Source organism: Lissotriton vulgaris, chromosome 6 (genome assembly GCF_964263255.1).
Source record: "Lissotriton vulgaris chromosome 6, aLisVul1.2, whole genome shotgun sequence".
Classification (NCBI taxonomy): Eukaryota; Metazoa; Chordata; class Amphibia; order Caudata; family Salamandridae; genus Lissotriton; species Lissotriton vulgaris.
This window is the reverse complement of record NC_141694.1, coordinates 1,852,910,421-1,852,931,734: the sequence shown is the minus strand read 5'-3', so window position 1 is coordinate 1,852,931,734 and position 21,314 is coordinate 1,852,910,421. Positions and strand designations below refer to the sequence as shown.

Below are 21,314 nucleotides of genomic sequence, written 5' to 3'. Positions count from 1 at the left end.
CTCACCAACGCTAGAAACACTTGGTAACACTGTTGCAATCCCAGGCACCAACAGGGAAGTGTACAATTGTTGCTGGTAACAGCCCCCCCGAGTCTGCTCCGAGTCGAGGGCTACGCCATCGAGTTTCTCACACAGCCTGTGGAAGTCAAGAAACAGCACCGATCTCAATTCACTGAGGGCAGACAGGATATCAAAATGAGACAGGGTAGGCTGCGGTCTCCCTGTGCCCGGGTCACAAGCGGGTGCAATCAAGTCAGTCCCCGGTCCAGCCATGATGCCGCAGGCACGGAGCGAGGGTGGGCGATTTTCTTCACTCCGAGAGTCAGCGGGTACAACCATATCGCCCACAAGCCGGTCTCGAAAACATGGGGGGGTTCAGACAGTAATCTCCAATTGTCTCGTCTCCCATTACTGCCAGCTATAGTACCACGTCGCCAGTGAGGGGACCCCGCCGGCCAGAACAGGAAGGCAGGGCGGACGGGCAATCCACCGAGTCCGAGCAAGTCCCGTATTGTAGTCTAGGCAGCCCTCACCCAGCCCGTAGCAGAGGAGCCGGCCGTACAGTGCGGTCCACTCACCAAGCGCGAGGAGGTCGCGGTACATAACACTCCACGGCAACCAGTGCGCTGTGGTCCGCGATCAGGAAAGGGGCAGCTCCTCACAGGTTGGGGGCGTCCTGCGGGCAGGCTGGTCGTCTTCGCTCCGTCGAGGTCCGGCATCCGGCGGCGATTCACGCAGGGGACAGGGCGTCGGGACGGGCAACAGGCTATCTCCGCCTTCCGGACGAGCTGTGACTCCGGAGGAACATGGGCGATATCAGCGCGCCGTCCGCAGCCGAACAGGCGATGATTTGAGCAGGATACCAGGCAGGATAGTACTGCGGGGCTCAAGGGCCGGCGGAGCCGGGAGCTACACGTCCGCTCCGGTCGCCATCTTGGCTCCTCCCCCCCTTTGAGGCTTTTAACTCTTAAGACTGCGATCCTGATGGCCACACATCTGCCAGAAGAGTTGGTGAGCTCCAGGCCCTTTCCTTAAAGCCTCCTTTCCTGTCTATACATCTGGACAAAGTTGTCCTCAGGACTCGTCCATCTTTCCATCTAAAGGTTGTCACCTCCGTGATGTTTTGCCCACCTTCTTTCCGCCTCCGCATCCTTCGAAAGAGGATGAGAGGCTCCACCGTCTGGAACCTAAAGTGCGCTTTCTTTTTCTTTGGATGGCACCAAACAGTTCTGGGTGGATGACCAGCTCTTTGTTGGCTACTTGGACACCACAAAAGGTTGGGCCGTACACAAACCTTTTATGTATCAAAGCCTGCTATTTTTTAGCAAAGAAGGAGCCTTCAGTGGGGCTGCGCGCCCATTCCACCCGGGCGACGGCAGCCACTATTACTTTGGGATGAGGAGTTCTTCTAAGTGACGTCTGTCAGGCAGCTAAATGGGCATCGCTGCACACACACTACTACCTCGATAGCCAAGTCCGGGGAGACCGATTCTTTGGCCGTTCTGTTCTCCAGGACTTTCTTGTGTGAACTTGGTTCGCAGACCCACCTTCCGGGTTGGTAGTGCTGGGGTATCATTTCTAAGGTAAGGCATCTATACCTAACTGTTTCTTTCAGATGAACAAGTTACTTACCTTCGGGAACAATATCTTTAAGAAACATAGGTTAGTTATAGATTCCTTACCGCCCCACCCATCCTCCCTGTTCTGCGAACTGATTTCTAGGGTTAAGGATATCCTTTCAGGGCACTCATTTTGTGCACCAGTGGTCAGTGTCTTGTATGGCTCTGCGTTTCTGCCTCGGAAAGTCGGGAACTGAACGACGTCGGAGCACGAGGGCAACGTCATCCCGGCGATAGGATACAATGCGAACAACGAATGCGGAGCCGACCAACGCCAACTTCCGATGCGCAGAGGTACTGCTGACGAAAAAACTTTCTGGATCCAATCCGACGCCTGGGGTTAACTCTAAGGTAAGAATCTATAACTAACCTATGTTTTCAGATATATTGTTATCGCAGGTAAGTAACTTGTTTTTTTGTTCGAAGAATTATTTTCCATTCATGTGGTAGGTGACTCCTCCTTTCAGTGCGCACAGGCATAGACTCCATTATTAGATTGTTTTTTTCCGCCTTCGGGTTCGTATGTGAATTGCTGCGCTCTGGTTGGGCACCGTTTCCTGGGTTCCCTTTGACGCGCAATCCACAACCCTATACGGTATTGTTTCTCGATCGCGTTTTCCATTCTCTGCATATCGTTTCGACTTAAAGATCTCCGATCGGAAAAAATGTGGAGGGCTGTTGGGCCTACCCGCACCGGGCTCACTAGCAGTCGATGGAGCAGGCTCCATTCAAGCTCTGTCCCGGGTGTCACGCCAAGTGTCTGCGCACCGACCTGTGGGAAGTGTGCAATCTCTGTTTGTCCCCGGAACACGACGAGAAATACTGCGACACGTGCTGATCGTTTCAATCAAAGAGGCTTTGTGAACCGTCGGGCTCCGTACCGGACATCGGCGAAGTTTCCGACCAAGAAGAAACGCACCATCAAGGAGCAGAGGAAGAAGAACATGTCTCTGTGTCCAAGGCCGACTCTGACATGGAAGAAGAGAAGCAAGTTACACTGGGTCAGCGTACTGTCAGTGCTGAAACCCCCTTGGTACAACAACCAAAGACAAAAAAGGCTCCGGTCCTTCCTCTGCCTGCTGGCCTAGGTCGGCACCGAGAAAACGTTTTGAGCACTCCGCCCACGGGCCCAGCGCCAAAATACAAAGAAAAGCTTCCTACTCGGGCTCGAGTCGGCCCCATGCAGGCGCTGAGAAATCCAAAAAGCCAAAATCCAAGCACATCCTGGTCCACGTTCATTCTTTGTCGAAGCCTAAATCTTCGGTACCGAAGAGTTCTGAGCTGAAGCTTTCGACGCCGAAGACTGCAAGTAAAGACTCAGAGAAAAGAGCCTCTGTCCAATGTTACACCTTCGGATCCAAAACAAAAAGAATTGGTTATTAACCCAGATACTGGACATATTCCTGCCAAATTGCCTAAAAAAAGAAAATTGGCCGAACAGGATGAGCACACATACAAAGGAATGTGGGTACAAACCCTTCACCACCTTATGTGCCACCTCCTTCACCTACTAATCCTCAATTACTTATCACACCCACTAATTCACCACCACCATCACCTGACCCACAGTATGAAGGGGTTGGGGATGGAGATGAGGATAGGCCATAAGATGTTGACCCATGAGAGGATTATGATACTGATCCACGCACAGATACTGACCCTGACTTATACCCTTCCAGGCCATCACCACCTGATGACAATATAGGCTACATTGAGGTTATTAATAGTGCTGCTCATTACCATAGGGTGGAACTACATAAAGAGGCTTTAGAGGACGACTTCTTGTTTGAGTCATTAAGCTCCACTCAGAAAACTACACTTGCACTACCAATGCTTAAGGGGATGCTTAAGGATGCAGATGAGGTTTTTAAAGATCCTGTAACGGCAAGAATCATCACAACAAACACACTAATTGAAAGAGGGTCTAAGGGAATGTTTTAAGACCTAGCGTGGATATACTTCCCATATGAAACCGATACAACACATTACTATCCACGGGTCTTGACCCATTATTTCATCACAACAGTTATTTGTTGAAAGCTGTCCTTTGCACAGTTTTTAGATTGAGCACTGAGAGATATTAATAAAAGTTTTTTCTCTCACTGTTCAATTTTATTTCACTTTGTTGAAACTATCCTTGCACGGCACATTTTTCTTCCCACACACCATAGCTGCTCACATCCGTAGGCCAAATATTAAAGCGCGTAATTTTGAGAGCACAATCAGCAGCTCTTGTTAAAAACATCTGCAAGCTCCCCTTTCCTTTTGAAGGGGTTGCAGCCCTAGGAAGAGACCCAGATGATGAAGTATGTCACAATCGGTGAGTGCTGGGAATCCATCCTCGTGAATAGGACTTCAAAAGATCTATGATAAGAAGAATTTTTCTTGTGTAGAAATTCCATTTGATAATTAGCTCGAGGTTAGTAATCACGCTCTTGCAGGCTCTCTCTTGTCTGTTGTTTTCTTATACAGACTCGTGGATAGTAATGTGTTGTACAAGAAACATCACGCCCAGGGTTGAGAAGAAATATAAGCCATCACCTACTGACCCTGCCTACATCAAGGGTCAGCTCCCTTTAGTTGTTTCTAATGCTCGCAAGAGAGCTAACTCACAGACCACAGGTGAAGCCCCTCGTCCTGATAAGGAGTCCAAGTTAATTGATGCCTCTGGCAAAAGGGTAACCTCACACGTGGCTAATCACTGGCGCATCGCCAATGCTCAGGCTTTGTTAGCTAGATATGATGGGGCTCATTACGATGAGCTAGAAAAGCGTATGCAATTTCTGCCTGATGAGCACAAATCTAAGACAAATGATCTTATCCAGGAGGGCAAACATATCACCAATACCTCTATCAAGTGCGCATTAGATGCTGCAGACAAAGCAGCGTGCGCAGTAAACTTCAGCGTACTGCTACGTAGACCGGCATGGTTGAGAATTTCAGGTTTCAAACCTGAGTGTCAGGCCTCCATTCTCAATCAGCCTTTTGATAAGGAACACCCCTTTGGTCCAGCAGTGGACCCCTCACTGGAAAAAATGAAGGAGGACACTGATGTCGCAAGGTCCATGAGGGCTTTACAGTTGCCTGCAAGTAGGGGTTCCTTTCGGCGCTCCTTTTACAGGTGTGGCTCCAAATATATTACCAAAGGAAATGATGGACGGAGCGTTGACCATACAAGCACTCACCCCCAGTCAACTGATCTTGTTTAATTCATTACCGTTCTTTAGCCCACTCTGCCACCCCAGTTCAGACATGGCCATATGCAAATCAGTCTGACCCTGTGCCTCATGGGAACAGTCCAGCCCGAACTGCCAAGCCATGCCTTCCCTGGACCGGAAACAAGCTACCGAGGACCAATTTCTGGCATTTCAGCCGTCTTCAGTCCGAACACCTTCCAGGAGTAAACAATCAGACCGCAGATTTGCTCAGTCGTCAAAGACAACAGATCCACAAATTGGAACTCTACCCTCAGGTTCTCCTCCCATTCTTCCAAATGTGGGGTTTTCTGACATAGATCTGTTTGCCACAAACCTAAATGCAAAATGCCCAAGTTTCACATCCAGACATCCACACCAATTGTCCAAGGGCAATGCACTATAGATGAATTGGTCAGGGATATTTGCCTACACTTTTCCGCCTCTCCAACTCATTCCATGAGTGGTTCGGAAGCTCAGACAGGCGTCCATGACATTAATCCTAGTTGTTCCCACATGGGCCAACAACCCGGGTTCACAACCCTGTTGGAGCTCTCAGTAGTTCCTCACCAAAAACTACACCTCACTCCCAATCTTCTCACTCAGAGCCATGGAGAGATAAGACATCCAGATCTCAGCCATCTCAACCTTGCAATCTGGCACCTGAAATCTTAGAGTTTGGCTACCTTAATCTTCTGCCAGACTGCATAAATAGAAAGAAGCAAGACTTTCTACCACATGGGCATGCTATGTAGCATAGTGGAAGAGATTTGTAATATACTGCAATCACAATCCACTGGACGCTTCAGTTCAAAAATTCATTTGCTATTTACTAAATCTGCAGCATTCCAATCTAGTGTACTCTTCCATATGCTTACACCTGGCTGCAATAGCTCCATATCTACAGAACAGAAAACATCAGTCTCTGTGCATGTCATTAAAGGATTTATGGTAGGGACCTAGAAGAATCATGCCTCCAAACCTTCTACCTGCTTCAGTGTGGAATCTCAACATTGTCCTCGCCAGGCTAATGGGTCCACCCTTTGAGCCATTGCATAGATGTGAAATACAATTTCTCACTTGGAAAGTAGCTTTCCTCATACCTATTACATCCCTGTGGAGAGTTGGTGAGCGTCAGGCACTAACCATTGAAGAACCATTCTTACAAATAAATCAAAATAAAGTGGATCTTCAGACCAACCCTAAATTTCTACCAAAGGTAATTTCTGCCTTTCATATCAACCAATCTGTTGAGTTACCTGTGTTCTTCCCTCGACCAGATTCTGAGGCATAACATGCGTTACACAGTTTAGATGTGAAAAGAGCATTTCTTTACTATATAGAAAGGACAAATTAAGACTCTCACTCCGGTTCACAGAGCTTTGCACGATTTTGGACCACTGTACATTAGGAAGCGCTTCTCCTTCTATATGCCTAGCAGACCACTGCGCTCTGCCTCCCTGAGACGGATGGCAATCCCACACTTCGGCAGAATGCGGTTGGGGGGCCAGTCTTTGTCTGTTAAGGCAGCCATCCTCTGGAATTCTCTTGTTTTGCCATTGCGGCATACCCAAAGCCTCATACTTTTTAAAAAGCAACTGAAGACCTTCCTCTGTAAGCAGTTATGTTAACCGGGTTTATTCCATCAAGTCACTGTTATACATCGCACAAGGACACTCTGGAGTATTAGTGCGCGCTACAAATTTATTATAACATAACATAATAAAACCTTTCTGCCAAACAGCTATATGTCGATTTTGCTCCACTACATAAAGGCAGTCCTATATCAAAAACAGGCATTGCAAAGTGGATAGTCAAGTGCATCCAAATATGCTATGCAAAAGCAAAATGAACACTAACATTTCCGCCTAGATCGCACTCCGCATGCAAACTAGGGGCTTCTATGGCTTTCTTAGGAAATACACCCATAGATGATATCTGCAAAGCTGCAACATAGTCTACAACTCACAAATTCACAAAACACTATTGTGTAGATGTGTTTGCAAGACCTCAAGCTAGTGTGGGCCAAGCAGTTTTACGTACACTGCAGGTTAGCTACCGCCTTGGGAGATAACTCCTTTAAAGTCTACGCACAGCGTGTGATCTAAAGCTCATATGACTCAACGGTAAATGCTACTTACCCAGTATGCATCTGTTCTTGGCATGTAGAGCTGTAGTCACATGCGCCCACCCGCCTCCCCGGGTACCTATTCCTGATGCAGTTACATCTTACTTAGATACATATATACATGGACATCTCTTACTCCTCTTACTAACTCCATTATCACCCTCTACGGCATACAATCTAACAAAGGAGTCGATGCCCATACGCACTATCACCGAAAGGAGGAGTCACCTACCTCGTGACTGGAAAAGACTTCTTCGAACAAAACAAAGTGCAAACATCAGGACCCAACACTAGATGGCAGCTATGCACAGTATGTGACTACAGCTCTACATGCCAAGAACAGATGCATACTGGGTAAGTAGCATTTTCCTTATATGGCTTCATTTGGTGAAAATGTATTGGACAGACTTAAAAAAATAATCCTAATCGGAGTCGAATATGAAAGGTTTTTAATTGTATTTTGGTTTGACAATGTTTGGATGGCTCTTCCTGATAAATTAGGGGCGATTGCAGAAGATGGAAGATTTATCATTAGCCCTACCTCCATCAGAGACATTGTCTGGTACCGTTTGGATCTTGGTGCTATGCGCAGGCAGAGTAACTCTTCTCACTATTTTCAGCTTGGCTCTCTGCAGCCGCCCAGCTTAGCCACTACTGTATGAATGAATTAAGGAGCCATGATCAGTCTACACTGTATGTTGAAGCAATTGTCATGTTCACTTAAGTATGGTTCTCTGTGCTTAGCTTAGCTCCTAGTTGCAATCTTCATTTGTGCTTGCCCTTACTTCCTATGACACTGTCACAGTGATAATTATTGCACACCTCTAGTGATCTACAACTGAAGGTGGTTGGATAGTTGGAGGTGTGTTCTGTACCTGGATAAAAAAAAGTGGGTGTTTGATGTTAGAATTAATTGAAAGGAAAATATATTCAGTTAATGTGGTTGAACTAGTCAGTTAAATGAATGGATATAAAATGGGAGTTGCTCTTTTACTAGGAAGTGCTACATTCACAAGTGAGAAAATTAGTAAGGGTCTGATTTAGAAGTCAGTGGAGGGAATACTCCATCACAAACGAGGGTGATGCATATCCCGTCCTCTGTATTACGATCCATATAGGATAGAATGTGATTGTAATACGGTGGACGGGATATCCGTCTCGTTTGTGACAGAGTGTTCCTTCCGCCGACTTCTTAATCTGGCCTTGAATATTCATGTATGTTCACGACATGGTGTGTGGCTTTGTGGGAACAAGATAATAATGTGCACTTATCTTTTCTGAGGTGCACAAATAATGTGCACTTTACTTCATGTCTGAATGTATAAAAGATACAAGTGAGTCCTCTTTGGTCTCTTGATAAATACCGTTCTCTCATCCCTTGCAGACTATACATCACTGTCGATGAGCCAGACCTCGCCATCACCATGTACAAGAAGCATAAGTTGTATGATGACATGATCCGCCTGGTTGGAAAGTATCACAAGGAACTGCTCAGCGACGCTCACCAGCACTTAGGAAAGGTATGATGCCATATTGATGTAACAAACCAGCAAAGAAGTGCATGTATCATGGACCTGCTTATGGGTTTTCACCTGCTACTGAGTGTCTGCTGAGAACTGTGCAGCCTGAAAATGTAATGTAATGGTATATTTATAGGGCGCAACTGTCACTCCGAGGAGCATCTTGGCGCTGAGACTGAAACCAAAGATGTAAGCAAAGCTGGTTTACTGCTAACAGTAAAAATAGGAGATTAGAGTATTGCAGAGAGTATCCGGTGCACTAAAGATCCAGGTTTTTAGTGCCTTCCTAAACAGGGACCTGGATGCAATCTGGCGAAGTAGTGAAGGAAGTTTATTCCATTCCTTTGAGCCTATAACTGTGAGTGATTTTCCTCCCTTCGACACCAATCTGATGGCTGGTATTTTCAACAGATTGGCATTTGCTGACCTCAAAGTTTGGGAGGAACATAATGCTTAAAACCAGTTTGAAGATATTGGGGGCCCGAGGAGTGACACGTTTGTGAATTAGCAGCCAATGTAGTATATCGAGCGCCGCTAATACGGACGACCTCCGGGGCCACTTCAAGACCAGCCGTGCAGCCGCATACTGGACCGTTTGAAGCTTGTGCAGGACTGATCTTTTTTTCCAAAAATGTATTTATTTTAATTTTTGAAAAGCCTTTATTAAGGGTGAAGAAGTGTGAATCACAGTGTACTGCCTACATCCCCAGTAGGGCCGGCATTGAGATGCGTCAAGCATGGAGAGAATATAAGTAAGAGGCAGGAGAATACACAGCAAGCCGCCTACAACCACATCGGGCCGTCCGCGTGGGTTGGAGCATTGAACGGATATCTGTAATCATATAATAACGAACATTAACTGTGAAGGAAAAAGAAATTGACATTTCCACTAACACACTGTATTTGAAGTATGTATATCTGACATGATGACGCACTCTGCACCAGGGGGGTAGAGGGTGGTGTCCTGTGTTCTCCAGTAAATGGTGTGTATGGACGAGGGTGGGGCTTACCTTTGCATCATATCATATTTCTACTAGGGTGTTGTAGATTCTGTGTCGGTAGTGCGCTCCAATAGATACATTTGTATGGGGGCCCAAATGCTCCTAGGGCAGGATGAAGGGGGTTGGAGATCCACGTAAGTATGTAGTTGCTCTTGGCAGTAGATAAGGTCTTGGAGCCAGTCCCTAAATTTTGGGGCCCTCCCTCTTCCCCACCTACAGGCGATCCGTCTCTTAGCAAAAAGGAGCGCAAAAGAGGTGTATTTCCGAACTTTGGCAGCAATGGGTTCAGTGTATCCCAGTAGTGCGGTCAGGGGGTCTACAGGAGTGTGTAATCCTGTCATGTAGTCTCGTACCATTAGCATCTCCGACCAGAAGCGCTGAATGGGCGGGCAATCCCAGGCTGTGTGTTTAAAATCTGCACCCTCTCCTCTACAGCGGTCACATTTGTCGTTATCTCGAAGTTGTAGGCGGTGCAGATGCGCTGGTGTGTAGTAGAGGCTATGTACGTATTTATAGTGTATGATTCTAAATCTGCTGTTAGCGGATATATCTCCGGTTTGCTTGCAGAAAAATGTCCACTGCTCCTCAGTAAGGGTGTGTCCTAATTCCTCCTCCAATCTGCACCGGGCCAGAGGGGGGGGGTCATACTCTGTTAGATTGTAACAATGCCGAATAATAGTGAGAGCACATGTGCAGGGGCAGTTTATTGCAGGAGTGCGTGCAGTGGAGGCATATTAAGGGGCTGTTGCAGGAAATCAGATGTTATAGCTTTCACATTCTGGCGCAGTCTGATATGAGATTTGTATTGCTAAAAAATTCACTGCTTGTGCAGAATTTTCCTTCTGCGTAGAGTTGTCTCCATGTTTGTATGGACAGTTTACGGGGGAGTCCACAGCATCCGCCCTCCTGTGTAACCGGGATATCTTGATGCCCAGGGAGGGGCAGGAGCGGGGAGTACATCAGTGTGCATTGTGTAGACTTAGCTAGATCATGCCAGGCGCTGGTAGTGCATTGAACAGTAGTGGAGGCAAAGCGACGCGGGACTGCAGGGGTGATGAGGTAGGTGGTGCAGGGGGTAGGGGCCATATAGCCATCTTCAATCGCGAGGTGGGGCATGTAAGGGGTGGCTTCATCCAGTATGTGGCAAAATGGGCTTGTGCGCAACTAAAGTATAACCCATATCTGGTATTCCAAACCCGCCTGCACAGAATGGGCACGTAAGGGTGTCCCATCGCTGCCTGGCCTGTTTCCCTCCCAGGTGAGTCGTATGAGCTGAGTCCTAATGGACGAGAAGAAATGGCGACTGGGGGGGCATAGGGAATATTGACAAAAATATATAGAAACTTAGGCAATATAATCATCTTTATGAGGGCAGCTCTGCCAGCCATTGACAGGTTTTTTTATTTTTTTTATTTTATTTTTACAACAAACAGTGGACCCTAGTTTCAAAAGGATCAAGGTAAGGATAGGCATACACTAGATAGTAAGTATGTCCTTTGTCCAGCCGGACAGGAATTTATTTGAAAAAATTTGCACAATAAGCAAAGAATCTTAAAGTAATTAGAGGGGAAAAAAGGAAACCTTTATGATTATATTGCTAGGCATATGTTGAATGACCTGACGTGACATGACTGCATTTGTGGTTTTTGTGAATTGGATTAAAAAATAGTGACATATTTGTGTTGGCACTATGAAGTCAAGGCATAGGAAGCATGGTTGTGCCTAACTGGTGCTTGTGTCAGGAGCTGCGCATAATGCCTTGCCCAGTGAAGGCGTTATTTCATCTATAGGCCAAAGGATGGTGACTGTTACCCGGCGCAGGAGCTGTGCAAAATGCCAGGTACAGTGAAAGCGTTTATGGGCGAAGAGTTTGTCATCCGGCGCAGGCGGCGTAGCGCGCATCCAATGAAGTAGGGACGAAGTTACTACCACCAAGGAGGGAAAGAGGACTGTCCTCTTTTTTAATCCAATTCACTACAATCACAAATGCAGTCATTTCATGACTGGTCATTCAACATATGCCTAGTAATATAATCATAAATGTTTCCTTTTTTCCCCTCTAATTTTGTTTACCATGTTGATTGTTTGTAGTCTGAAAGGCAAATGTTAATTCTTTCCAAGACAAACATGATTTATATACTTGTCCTGAAGATGATGCCATTTATCTAAGGTTTTGGCATTGAAACGTCGTCGACACAACAGTACCATATGTTACCAAATGTCCTAAATGCACTGTACAATGGTACCTTAATTTCAATCAAGTCTGTTCACTGATTACAAGTATACAGACCGCCTTGTTCGCGTTTGCCTGGATTCTGTTATTTTGTCTTGTTCACTGTGGGTCACGAGCTGTGCCCACTTGACATTACTTTAAGATTCTTTGCTTATTGTGCACATTTTTTCAAATAAATTCCTGTCCGGCTGGACAGAGGACATACTTACTATCTACTGTATGCCTATCCTTACCTTGATCCTTTTGAAACTAGGGTCCACTGTTTGTTGTAAAAAGTTAACGCCCAAGGTCCCTAGTACATTACCTACGGGTCTCCTTGTTTCCCAATAATAGCCATAGACAGGGACATCGCGATCCATCTCGTGATTTTATCAGTTATTGAATCTAGCGTGCGGCCATAGTTAGCTCTCACCAGCTCCTCGCGGTTGCGAGAGATAATTATGCCAAGATAAGTAAGCGTGTCGTCGCACCACTTGAGGGGATAATCCGGAGTGAATTTTGGAGTGGAGTTAATGAGGGGATATATCTGGGATTTACCCCAATTAATGTTGACTCCGGAGATGTGCAGGAATGATCTATTAGTTCCTGCTTAAAGGCTGTTACAATAATATAGCCTAGATGTAAGAAGGGCAACAGCAACAGTTTGCCTTGCTGAGATGGGAATCAGGGCGAAGAATTTCTTTAGGCTTTTTATGATGTGGAAGCAGGTACCGGCAACTGCCAAAGATTGCTGTTTAAATATAGGGTAGTATAACATTTTATTCCTAGATTTCTAACCACATTTACTGTGTTGGGGGAGTGGGGAGATATTCGCTGGCCACCAGAGTTTAGGCGAGAAAAAGTTTTGTTGGCCTAAAGGTAGATTCTCCAGTATTGAGGTGTCTTTCATAGATTCACATGCTTGAATATTCCCCGTTGTCGAAGTGGGAGTCCCACGGTAAATAACATGGCAATGTAGCCATAACACAAGCTTATATACATAGAGAAAGCAAAACCATAGAGATGGACAACATATCACTTCTATGATATATATTAGTCATTATGTTTTGGTCCAAATTCCGGCTTATCAGGCGTCCGCACACTCTTAGAATGTTCTCCTCAGAGGCTCCGGCCCACAGATTTTCTACTGCACGTCGTGTGAAGGGAGTCTCCCTTAAAAAAAGGTTGATGGAAGAAATGGGTATATAAGTGTCTAAATTGATTTTTTTTTTGTAAAATGTATTGTATAACGGACTGATTAAGTGTATCTTAGTGAATACATGGGTTAGTGAGTAATGTTTAAATATGTAAATATCTGTACCAGTCTGTCACTTTGTGTATAAGTGACTGCATAGGTTGGTAAGTAGCTACATGAGTGTCTATATGTGTAATTAGTTGGTTTTTTGAGTATTAGTATGAGTGTCTGTATGGTTCGGTGGGGGGTATTACTTAGTGCATAGATGCATGAATGAGTGAGTCACTGTTTGTATGTGTTGAACATATCTTGTGTGCAGGACTGTATAGGTGGATGAGTGTATGTATGGGTGTGTTAGTAAATGAAAGACTGTCTCAATAGTGTCTTTATAAGTAACTACATATGTTTTAAACTAGTGTATGTGAGTATTCGTGTATATATGTGAGAATATATGAGAGTGAGAGATTGGAAGAGGTCTTGTACACATAAGTAGGTATTTCTATAAGTGATTGTTTAAGAGAGTAAGTATGTGTAAGTTTCTGTAGATGTAAGTGTGGTAGTGTGTGTATAACTGTATATGCAAGTAAATGGATGTTTGATACTTTGTTTGCATGTGTGACTGCGTGTGACTAGCTCTATGGATGTGTGGCAGTGTGTAACAGGATATATAGGTGTGTGAGTACATATCCTGAGTGAGTACATGTACGAGTGACTGCATAGGACTGTTGGTGAATGAGTGGATGTGTGTAGATTTTGGAATTACTGAATAGGTGTGTTGTAAGTGGTAGTGGTATGTCCATTGTTTTGAAAAGGTTAGTTTATATTTTTTAGTGTGTGTATCACAGATTATTTTAGGGTGAGAGGAGGTCTGCCACTCTATCACAAGGATGATGGCATCAGTGAGGTCATCAGTGATGTCATTTGAGATGTCATGAGTGATGTCATGAGTGATGTCACTGACCATGTCATGAGTGATGTCACTGACCATGTCATGAGTGATGTAATATGTGATGTCATCAGCAGTGCATTGCGGGCGCGCAAGTTATAGTTAGCTGAACTAACTAGAACGGGAGAATTTCTATGGTTTTGTACAAGTGAAATGTCCAGCTAACTAGAACGCCCCTGAAACCTATGGTTTTTCCAGTGAATTTCTAAGGTTTTTTAAATGCGAATTCCAAACTATAACTTGTCTGAAACCTATGTTTTTTTCAGGGAATTCCATAGGTTTTTTAAATGCTAATTCCTAACTATAACGTGTCTGAAACCTATGGTTTTTTCAGTGAATTTTTAAGGTTTTTAAAATGGTATTTTTAAGTGTAATAGTAGTTTTATATATATTTTTTGTGCTGAATTTCTAGACTTTTAAAACTTTTTAAAAAAAAATATCCGTCACATTTTCTTCATGCGATGTTTGGTATGTTTGCCAATGTGCTAACCCATCCAGCGTGCCGGCTGGCCCTGTGGGTCCGCTCTACTATAATTTGGGCATCCCCCAACATTATGCCCAAGCACCATTCAGGCCCTTTATGCCGATGACTCCGTCATGGCATCTCCCACCATCGAGATTCTCGACGCCGATCCCGCAATCTCCGGTGCCATCTGGTCTTGGCCTGACACCTTCCCAGCTTCTTCCGTGCCGCTGGCCATTGCTGATTGTCCTCCTTCGACGCCTGGCGCCACCGTCACTGATTCCGAAGTTGCCCTCCAGGAGGGAGGCCCAGAGGCTGCTGGGAGAACAGGAGTTCCAGGGACAGCAGGAGCAAGCTGAGGAGTGGGAAATCCTGGACTCTGTGGATGAGTTCAAGGGTCTTCAGGAGCCCAGTGGTTTGCACACTTCCCCAGAGTTGAAACTTACTTCCCCTAAGGCAATGCCTTTTCAGGATGTGGCCCACATCATGCTGTTATCAGGAAGGCTGCTGACCGGTTGCATCTGCACTTCCCCACAGCAGAGGTCAGGTCTAACATTCCGACTGAGGTTTTGCAATCTCCTTATTCCGTGGTAGAGCCTTTGCTCCCATCCAATTTTGAAAGTGTGGCAGAAGCCTATGTCTGCCCCGGCAGTTTCCAGAGTGGGGGCAAGACGCTATGAAATGAAAGCAGTTTTTGTAAAGTGCATGGTTACCCACCCGCATCCCAGTGCTCTGGGCAGAGCTGATCAAGCTGGGGCAAGATCATCTGGGGAAGAGCCAGGTTTTAAGCAACTTGCGGAAAGTCATATGGTTGGGTTTTTTTCGCAACTGCAGAGGGAGTGAATTCCTCAGCTTGGAGGCGTTATAGCAAAAAAGTCGTCCGCCGCTTCGAGCCCTCTTAATTCTGGGACCGTAGGCCAGATATAGGTTGTTGGAGCGGAGGGCCCTCGTGGCTAGGTAGGGCTGGACCAAGGATGAGATGATTGCTGGTCCTTTCCCTCCTATCAGCTTGTGAGTAAATCACAAGGCTTTAAGATGGACTCTTTCCAGAATTGGGAGCCAATGGAGAGCTTTTAGGGCTGGCTTTGCTGATTCGCAGCTTCGGATTCCTATAAGAATCCTAGTGGCACAATTCTGCGCGGTTTGAAGTTCAGCCACCACCAATCTGGGGGCACTAAGTGTGAAAAGTTGGCCTGATATATAGTGTTCACTATTCTAGTGACCACTGTGTATCATTCCAAACGACCCTTATTGATGATTGGTTGTAAGTCAACCTTATAGACCAGCTATCCTAGTAGCATGGACAAGAGCAGTCTTTAGGCTAAACTCTAGAGGGCGTGTTAAGCCAGCTGTTTTACCATCACATATACCCCTTGAACACCAAGTGAAAGGACACCACACAAGTTGTTATGAAAAATAAAGTATATTTATTTATAACAAGTCTACCCTGAACTCTTTATGAGTCAGGGAGCTAAGCACAATACAAAACTTTTAAGAAAATACTACAAGTTGCACAATTTACACAAATGCCCGAGGGGCACGAAAAACTATATACTCTAAAAGTGGAATGCGAAATACTAGCAGGTAAGTAACACGATCCAGAGGCTTCAGGACCGCTAGGACTACCTTACTGAACCCTAAGGTTAGGAGCAGGAGGCCTAGGGAACTCGGGTGCAGAGTGGGAACTCTTACGCGAGATGCGGGACAAAGTCTATGGATGCTAGTAATTCTAAAGTTACTGTTTCCGGACGAATACGACTAGGTAGACTAAAACGAAAAAGGATCTGGACACTTGGATAGTGAACCTACGTTGGAGCACCGAAATGCTCGGGTTACCTAGCCCAGGGGCTGCGGCTGCATAGGGTTCAAATGACGTCTGGAATCCTCGTTGTAGTCTATGGAGCCTGAAAGAAGATGTTGCTGGCAGGCGACCAGTGAAGATGTTCGGTGTGATCCAAGGCTGGATCGGTGATGAAGACGACCTGAAAGCAGAGGGGACTCAGTTCTCAATCACTAGCCAGTGATTGTGTGGGCACCAGGATGGCACCGGATGAAGTCACCGCGATCAGGTGAGTGGGTGACGCTGGACTCTGCAGTCACACGGGCCAGGAGGCGTTGTCGGCGACCAGGCTGGAGGTGCGAGCTGTCCCACGATGGCGGCTGCTGTCGGCGATGCTGGATCCAGGATTGGAGCAACAAGCCTTGGCAAAGGCAAGCCCACGCGGTGGAGTCAAGATGGCGTCTGGAGTGGACCAGGAGGGTCCAGGGCACTTCCTGTTGGACAGAAAGCAAGGGCCAGTCTAGAGGTGCTAGACCAGCGGTGAAAATGTCGTGGTACGTCGTCAGGAGGGCCCCTGGCCAACGGGCAAGTGACCGGACAATGTGGCAAGCAGCAAAGAAGCAGAAGGGCCCCACGCAGATCTCGTGGATGCTGGGGGGCTGCACTTCGGTGCTGGAGCTGCTCTGAGTTGGGGCTTCTCAAACCACTGTGCACTCACTCGAGGATCCCTCGGTGGTCGTGCTGGTTAAGCGTCGTGCAGGTTTTGAAGATGGCCGGTCCCTCAGGTCTCGTCACACCCACAAATCTCAGCTGGGCTGAAGATGCAGGTAGAGGTCAGAGATGGCAGGGAGTCCGGGTCTCGTCGAGCTGGTCAGTCTTGATCCGGAGGATGGACGTGCAGCAAACCGCAACCGCTTAGGTGGTGCCTGCTGGTGCAGGGTGGCTACTCCTTAGCCACGAGGGAGAGTCTTCAGAGAATGTCAAGAGTTCCTTTCGTGGAAAGTAGTTCAAGATTCAAGATTATCTAATTTGGGAAGGGGGCCCGCTCCTACCTTTATCCTAAGAAAAGGGGCTGGCACGCGACTAGGTCCTGCCCATGGGTGGGACCAGGAGGGGGGTGGTTACACCCCTCCCTTTGTCCGGTCTCTCCCCAGCTCAGGGGCTTGGGTGCCCCTGGAACTGGTTTGAGCCGGCATATGCACAGTGAGCACCGGGGTGCCACTTGCAGTCACCTTCCTCTCGGCCCTGCCTACCTGGGATACACAAAATCCTGTCTGGGATGGTGCTAGCACCGCCCCTGACAGGAAACCCTTTGTCCGAGCCCTCCTCGCTGGAAGGACTCCCAGCAGCAGGAGATCAGACTTGTTTCTGTGATGGCAGCATCCATTTTGCGATGCTGAGACTAGAGTTAACTTTAACCGGGGTTCACAGTTACATACGTGTCGTGTCTCTCTAGAAGGGTGGAATGCTAACCCCGTCACCAGAATTGGCGAGGGGTTAGTATTCCAATTCGTATGACACCTTACTCGACATGTTTTGATAATGCTATGCCAAAGTTAGCTTTTGACCGCGAGGCACATAATGCACTGAGTATATGGTATAGCGTTATCATGGAACAGCTATTAGGACTTAGTTCCGCAAGCTTCAAATGGGCTCAGCTCATGCCAGAGCACTATTTCACATAATTCCAAGCACTCTGCCTTCAGGATTGATTAGGCCTGCCATAGGAGTGACTGAAAGGAATATATGTGTCCATTTTAGGGTTAGATATAGGAATACTATATCTAAAGCAAAGGGTGATTACACCACCTCACCCCAGCTGTCGTGCAGCCAGTTGTGTCAGATTTGGGTGGCCAGCCAGGGGTGGCATAATACATGCTGCAGCCCCTGGTAGGCCCTGGATACACCTATGCCCTGGATACCTAAGGTATGCTGTACAGGGACTGATAAGGTGGCCCAGTACCAATTGGTAAATGCACCTAAGGTATATGCTTGTCAATTTAGAGAGAGGACAGCTAGGCTATGGGTCTGATTAGCAGGCCCACAGCCAGGGAAAGTCGTAAACCAGTGAAGCAAAAAGCAAAAATCGGGGGATGACCATAGGATTGCAGACTACAACTCTCCTACACTAAGGTACAAGGCATTTTTTCCATGGTACAGTCAAGATAGAATAAGTGCTTGGACTACAAGTTTTCTGACCTGAGGTGGTAGCAAGGGGAGCACTTTGCGCAGCATTCTTAAAATGCCAAAGCACGAGGCAACAACCTTTCTGGCTTGGGTTTTAAAAGAGAATTTGGAGTCCAGCCAGACACCCAGGCTTTTGATCTCTGATTTAGGGGCAGACATAGAACCCATACATGTAGGCCAGGAGGAGACTATATTGGAGGGGGATTGATTACCAAGGAACATAAGCTGTGTCTTGTCCCCGTTCAATTTAAGATGGGAATATTTCATCCATCTCGTCACCTCTACAAGACATGGGCCAAGGCAAATGGATGCATTGTCAGGGTGGTTCAGAGCGACGACCAATTTGGTGTCATTGGCGTAGGTGACAATTTGCACACCATAAGGAAGGACAATGTCAGCGAGAGGAGCCATATAAACATTAAAAAGAGTAGGGCTCAGAGAGGACCCTGAGAAACACCACACTGGAGAGGTTGTGGAGTTGAAATGGCCTCGCCCTCAGCTACTTGGAAGTATCTGTTTTCCAGAAAGGAGCGCAGCCAGTCAAGGACAACTCCAGTGATACCCAGATACTGAAGTCGTTGGACTAAGATACTGTGATTAACCATATCAAAGGCCGTGCTAAGATCTAAAAGTAGCACGGCCAGAGAACCTCCTGCATCGAGGATCCTTCTTGAATCCTCGTCGACTGCAATTAAAGCAGTTTCCGTCCCGTGTCCAGGGCGAAACCCGGTTTGGGATATGCGAAGAAGGTTCTCCCCTTCAAGGTATTTGAAGAGCACCTTGACGACATGTTTTTCTGCTATTTTGCTCACCCCAGGAAGGAGCGAGATGGGTCAGTAGTTGCTGAGACAGTCAGGATCAAGGCTAGGTTTTTTCAGCAAGGCTTTTACCAAAGCTTTTTTCCATAGGGGAGGGACCACCCCAGAAGACAATGAATCATTACAATTATAGTGTGGCCTACTGAAGCAACTACAGATTTCAAAACATTACAGGGGCAGGGTCACTAGGAGATCCACTCTTGACCATTGCAAAAATGGTTTGAAACGCTTCTGTGTCCAATGGCGGAGTTGACTGCAGCAATGATTTTTTCACTATCGTACAAGCTTGAGCTTTTTTGATTTCACTTTTATAAGTTCTAAAAGGATCCCTATATTGAGTTTTCTTGAGGGGGGAGAAATCTTTCCTCCAATTCTCTCAGCTCTTTTGGATAGTTGTTTTAACTCACGAAGATTAGGCGTGTACCATGCTGCTTTATTGGGCCCTCTATTTACCTGGATACTCTTCTTAGGGAGAACCAGGTCAAGTGTCCTTCGCTCCAGTTATTAAAATGATCTTTAGCTTGTACCGGATCTGTGTTAGGAAAAGGTTTGGTACGCTCCAAAGCGGAAGTTCATTTTTCAAAAGTAAGTTTAGGCCAGCCACAAACTGTTTTTCTTGTTGGTTGGACAGTAGCTGAAGCCAACTTAGGGGACCAATAAAGAGAGATCAAATGATGGTCTGACCAAGGAATGTGAATGGGTCAGGCAGAGTAGCTCATTTAAATTAGAGAAAACCGGGTCAAGAAGGTGACCTTTTAAATGGGTAACATGAGGCACCTTCTGCACAATTTGAAGGACAGCAAGGTCAGCAGAGAGTTCTAACACCACTGTTGATGATTGATCATCAAAGGGAGCGTTGAGGTCGCCTAAGATCGTAAAATTTGAAGCGAGGCTAGCCAGTTTAGATACAGTTTTGGATAGTGAGTTAGGGAACTGGCCCATAGGTGCAGGCGGTCGGTAGATTAAAGTGCCCGAAAAGGAGAGCAAAGGGGAGAGACTGATAGAGAAGTGAAGATTCTCACAATCGGGTAAAGGACTCCCAAGAATGCAACACTTAAAAGAATTTTTAAAAATAATAGCAATCCCACTGCCTTTCCCTGATGGCATATCTAGTCTGTGAAGTAAATATTCAGGTGGAAGGGCTTGAACAACATCAGGTTCCGGGTGGAGGTTTGTCTATTTCTCATTAAGAAACAAAATATGTGGGCTCTCCTCTAACAACAGAATGACTAACTCGGAGGAATGCTTAGGTAAGGATCTGCAATTAAGCAGAAGAATTTTAAAAGTTCTCACAGGTGGTCCTTCCAAAGATAGCAATGGAAATGGGTTTGTAGCCTGAAAGGGCAATACCTACAGATAGTGTCAGGGCCACTGGGGTTGATAAGGTGAGTGCATCCTACTTCAGGATTTATCTTTAAACGTTTTAACTGCTCAGGGGTGTAACAATATTTCTTTGGATGGAAAGGGGCAGAGTTCCTGGTCCCTGGCCCCCGTCGGCCGCAGACGGGCGCAGGCGGGATTTAAATAACCCTGACTGGGTCCAGCGACTAGAGCGCTGACCTAAATGTCCGCCCCATGCGGGATGGAGCGAAAGAGCAAACGTGTTCCCCCTGAGCTTTAACACAACTCAACAGTACATCAGTGCATCACATAATAGCAGCAAACACATACAAAAACAATTCCAAAGATTAGTTATAAGGTTGCTCCGGGACATCCGGCTTTTTAACCTCTCACCCTTCACCAGAGAGCTTGGTGGTTCAGGCTTCATATTCCTCCAAACAGTCGGCTGGATCCTTCCCCTCCACCCCAGGGGATCGGGATTCCAAAAAGCTGGAACAGTCAACAAAAAGTTTTCTCTTTTGCCACATGGCCTTAAAATCTACAAACTTCACATGCTTGTTGGGAAGATATACCCACGCTTTGATGGACACAGCCAAAGAGGTGGCTCCTAAGCTGCCGGAGGAGGTTCGAGGTCACTTTCTGGAGGTGTTCACTGATACACAGGCAGCAGCCTGTCAGGTGATCCAGTCGGGTCTGGCTACTGCACTCTCAGTCACCAGGGTGATGGGCTCTTCGGTGGCTACCAGGAGGCACGCTCGGTTAAGTGGTTCTAGGTTTTCTCTGTATGTGCAAGCCGCTCCGCTTGATCTTCCTTTTGATAGTTCCAGGCTCTTTGGGACAAAAGTGGATTCTGCTCTGCAACGTTTCAAGGTTAGCAGGGCTACTGCAAGATCTTTAGGCCTGCATTCCC

General features: G+C 46.4%; 1 protein-coding gene across 1 annotated transcript in view; it reads left to right on the top strand.

Moving 5' to 3' along the window:
• The window catches only part of IFT172 (intraflagellar transport 172), a 1,181,874-nt gene that overhangs the window by 622,275 nt on the left and 538,285 nt on the right, over positions 1–21,314 (top strand). Inside the window, exon 28 of the mRNA XM_086928171.1 lies at positions 8,326–8,461. Within this exon, the coding sequence (XP_086784297.1) occupies positions 8,326–8,461 (136 nt within the window). The remainder of the gene's footprint in view (positions 1–8,325; positions 8,462–21,314) is intronic.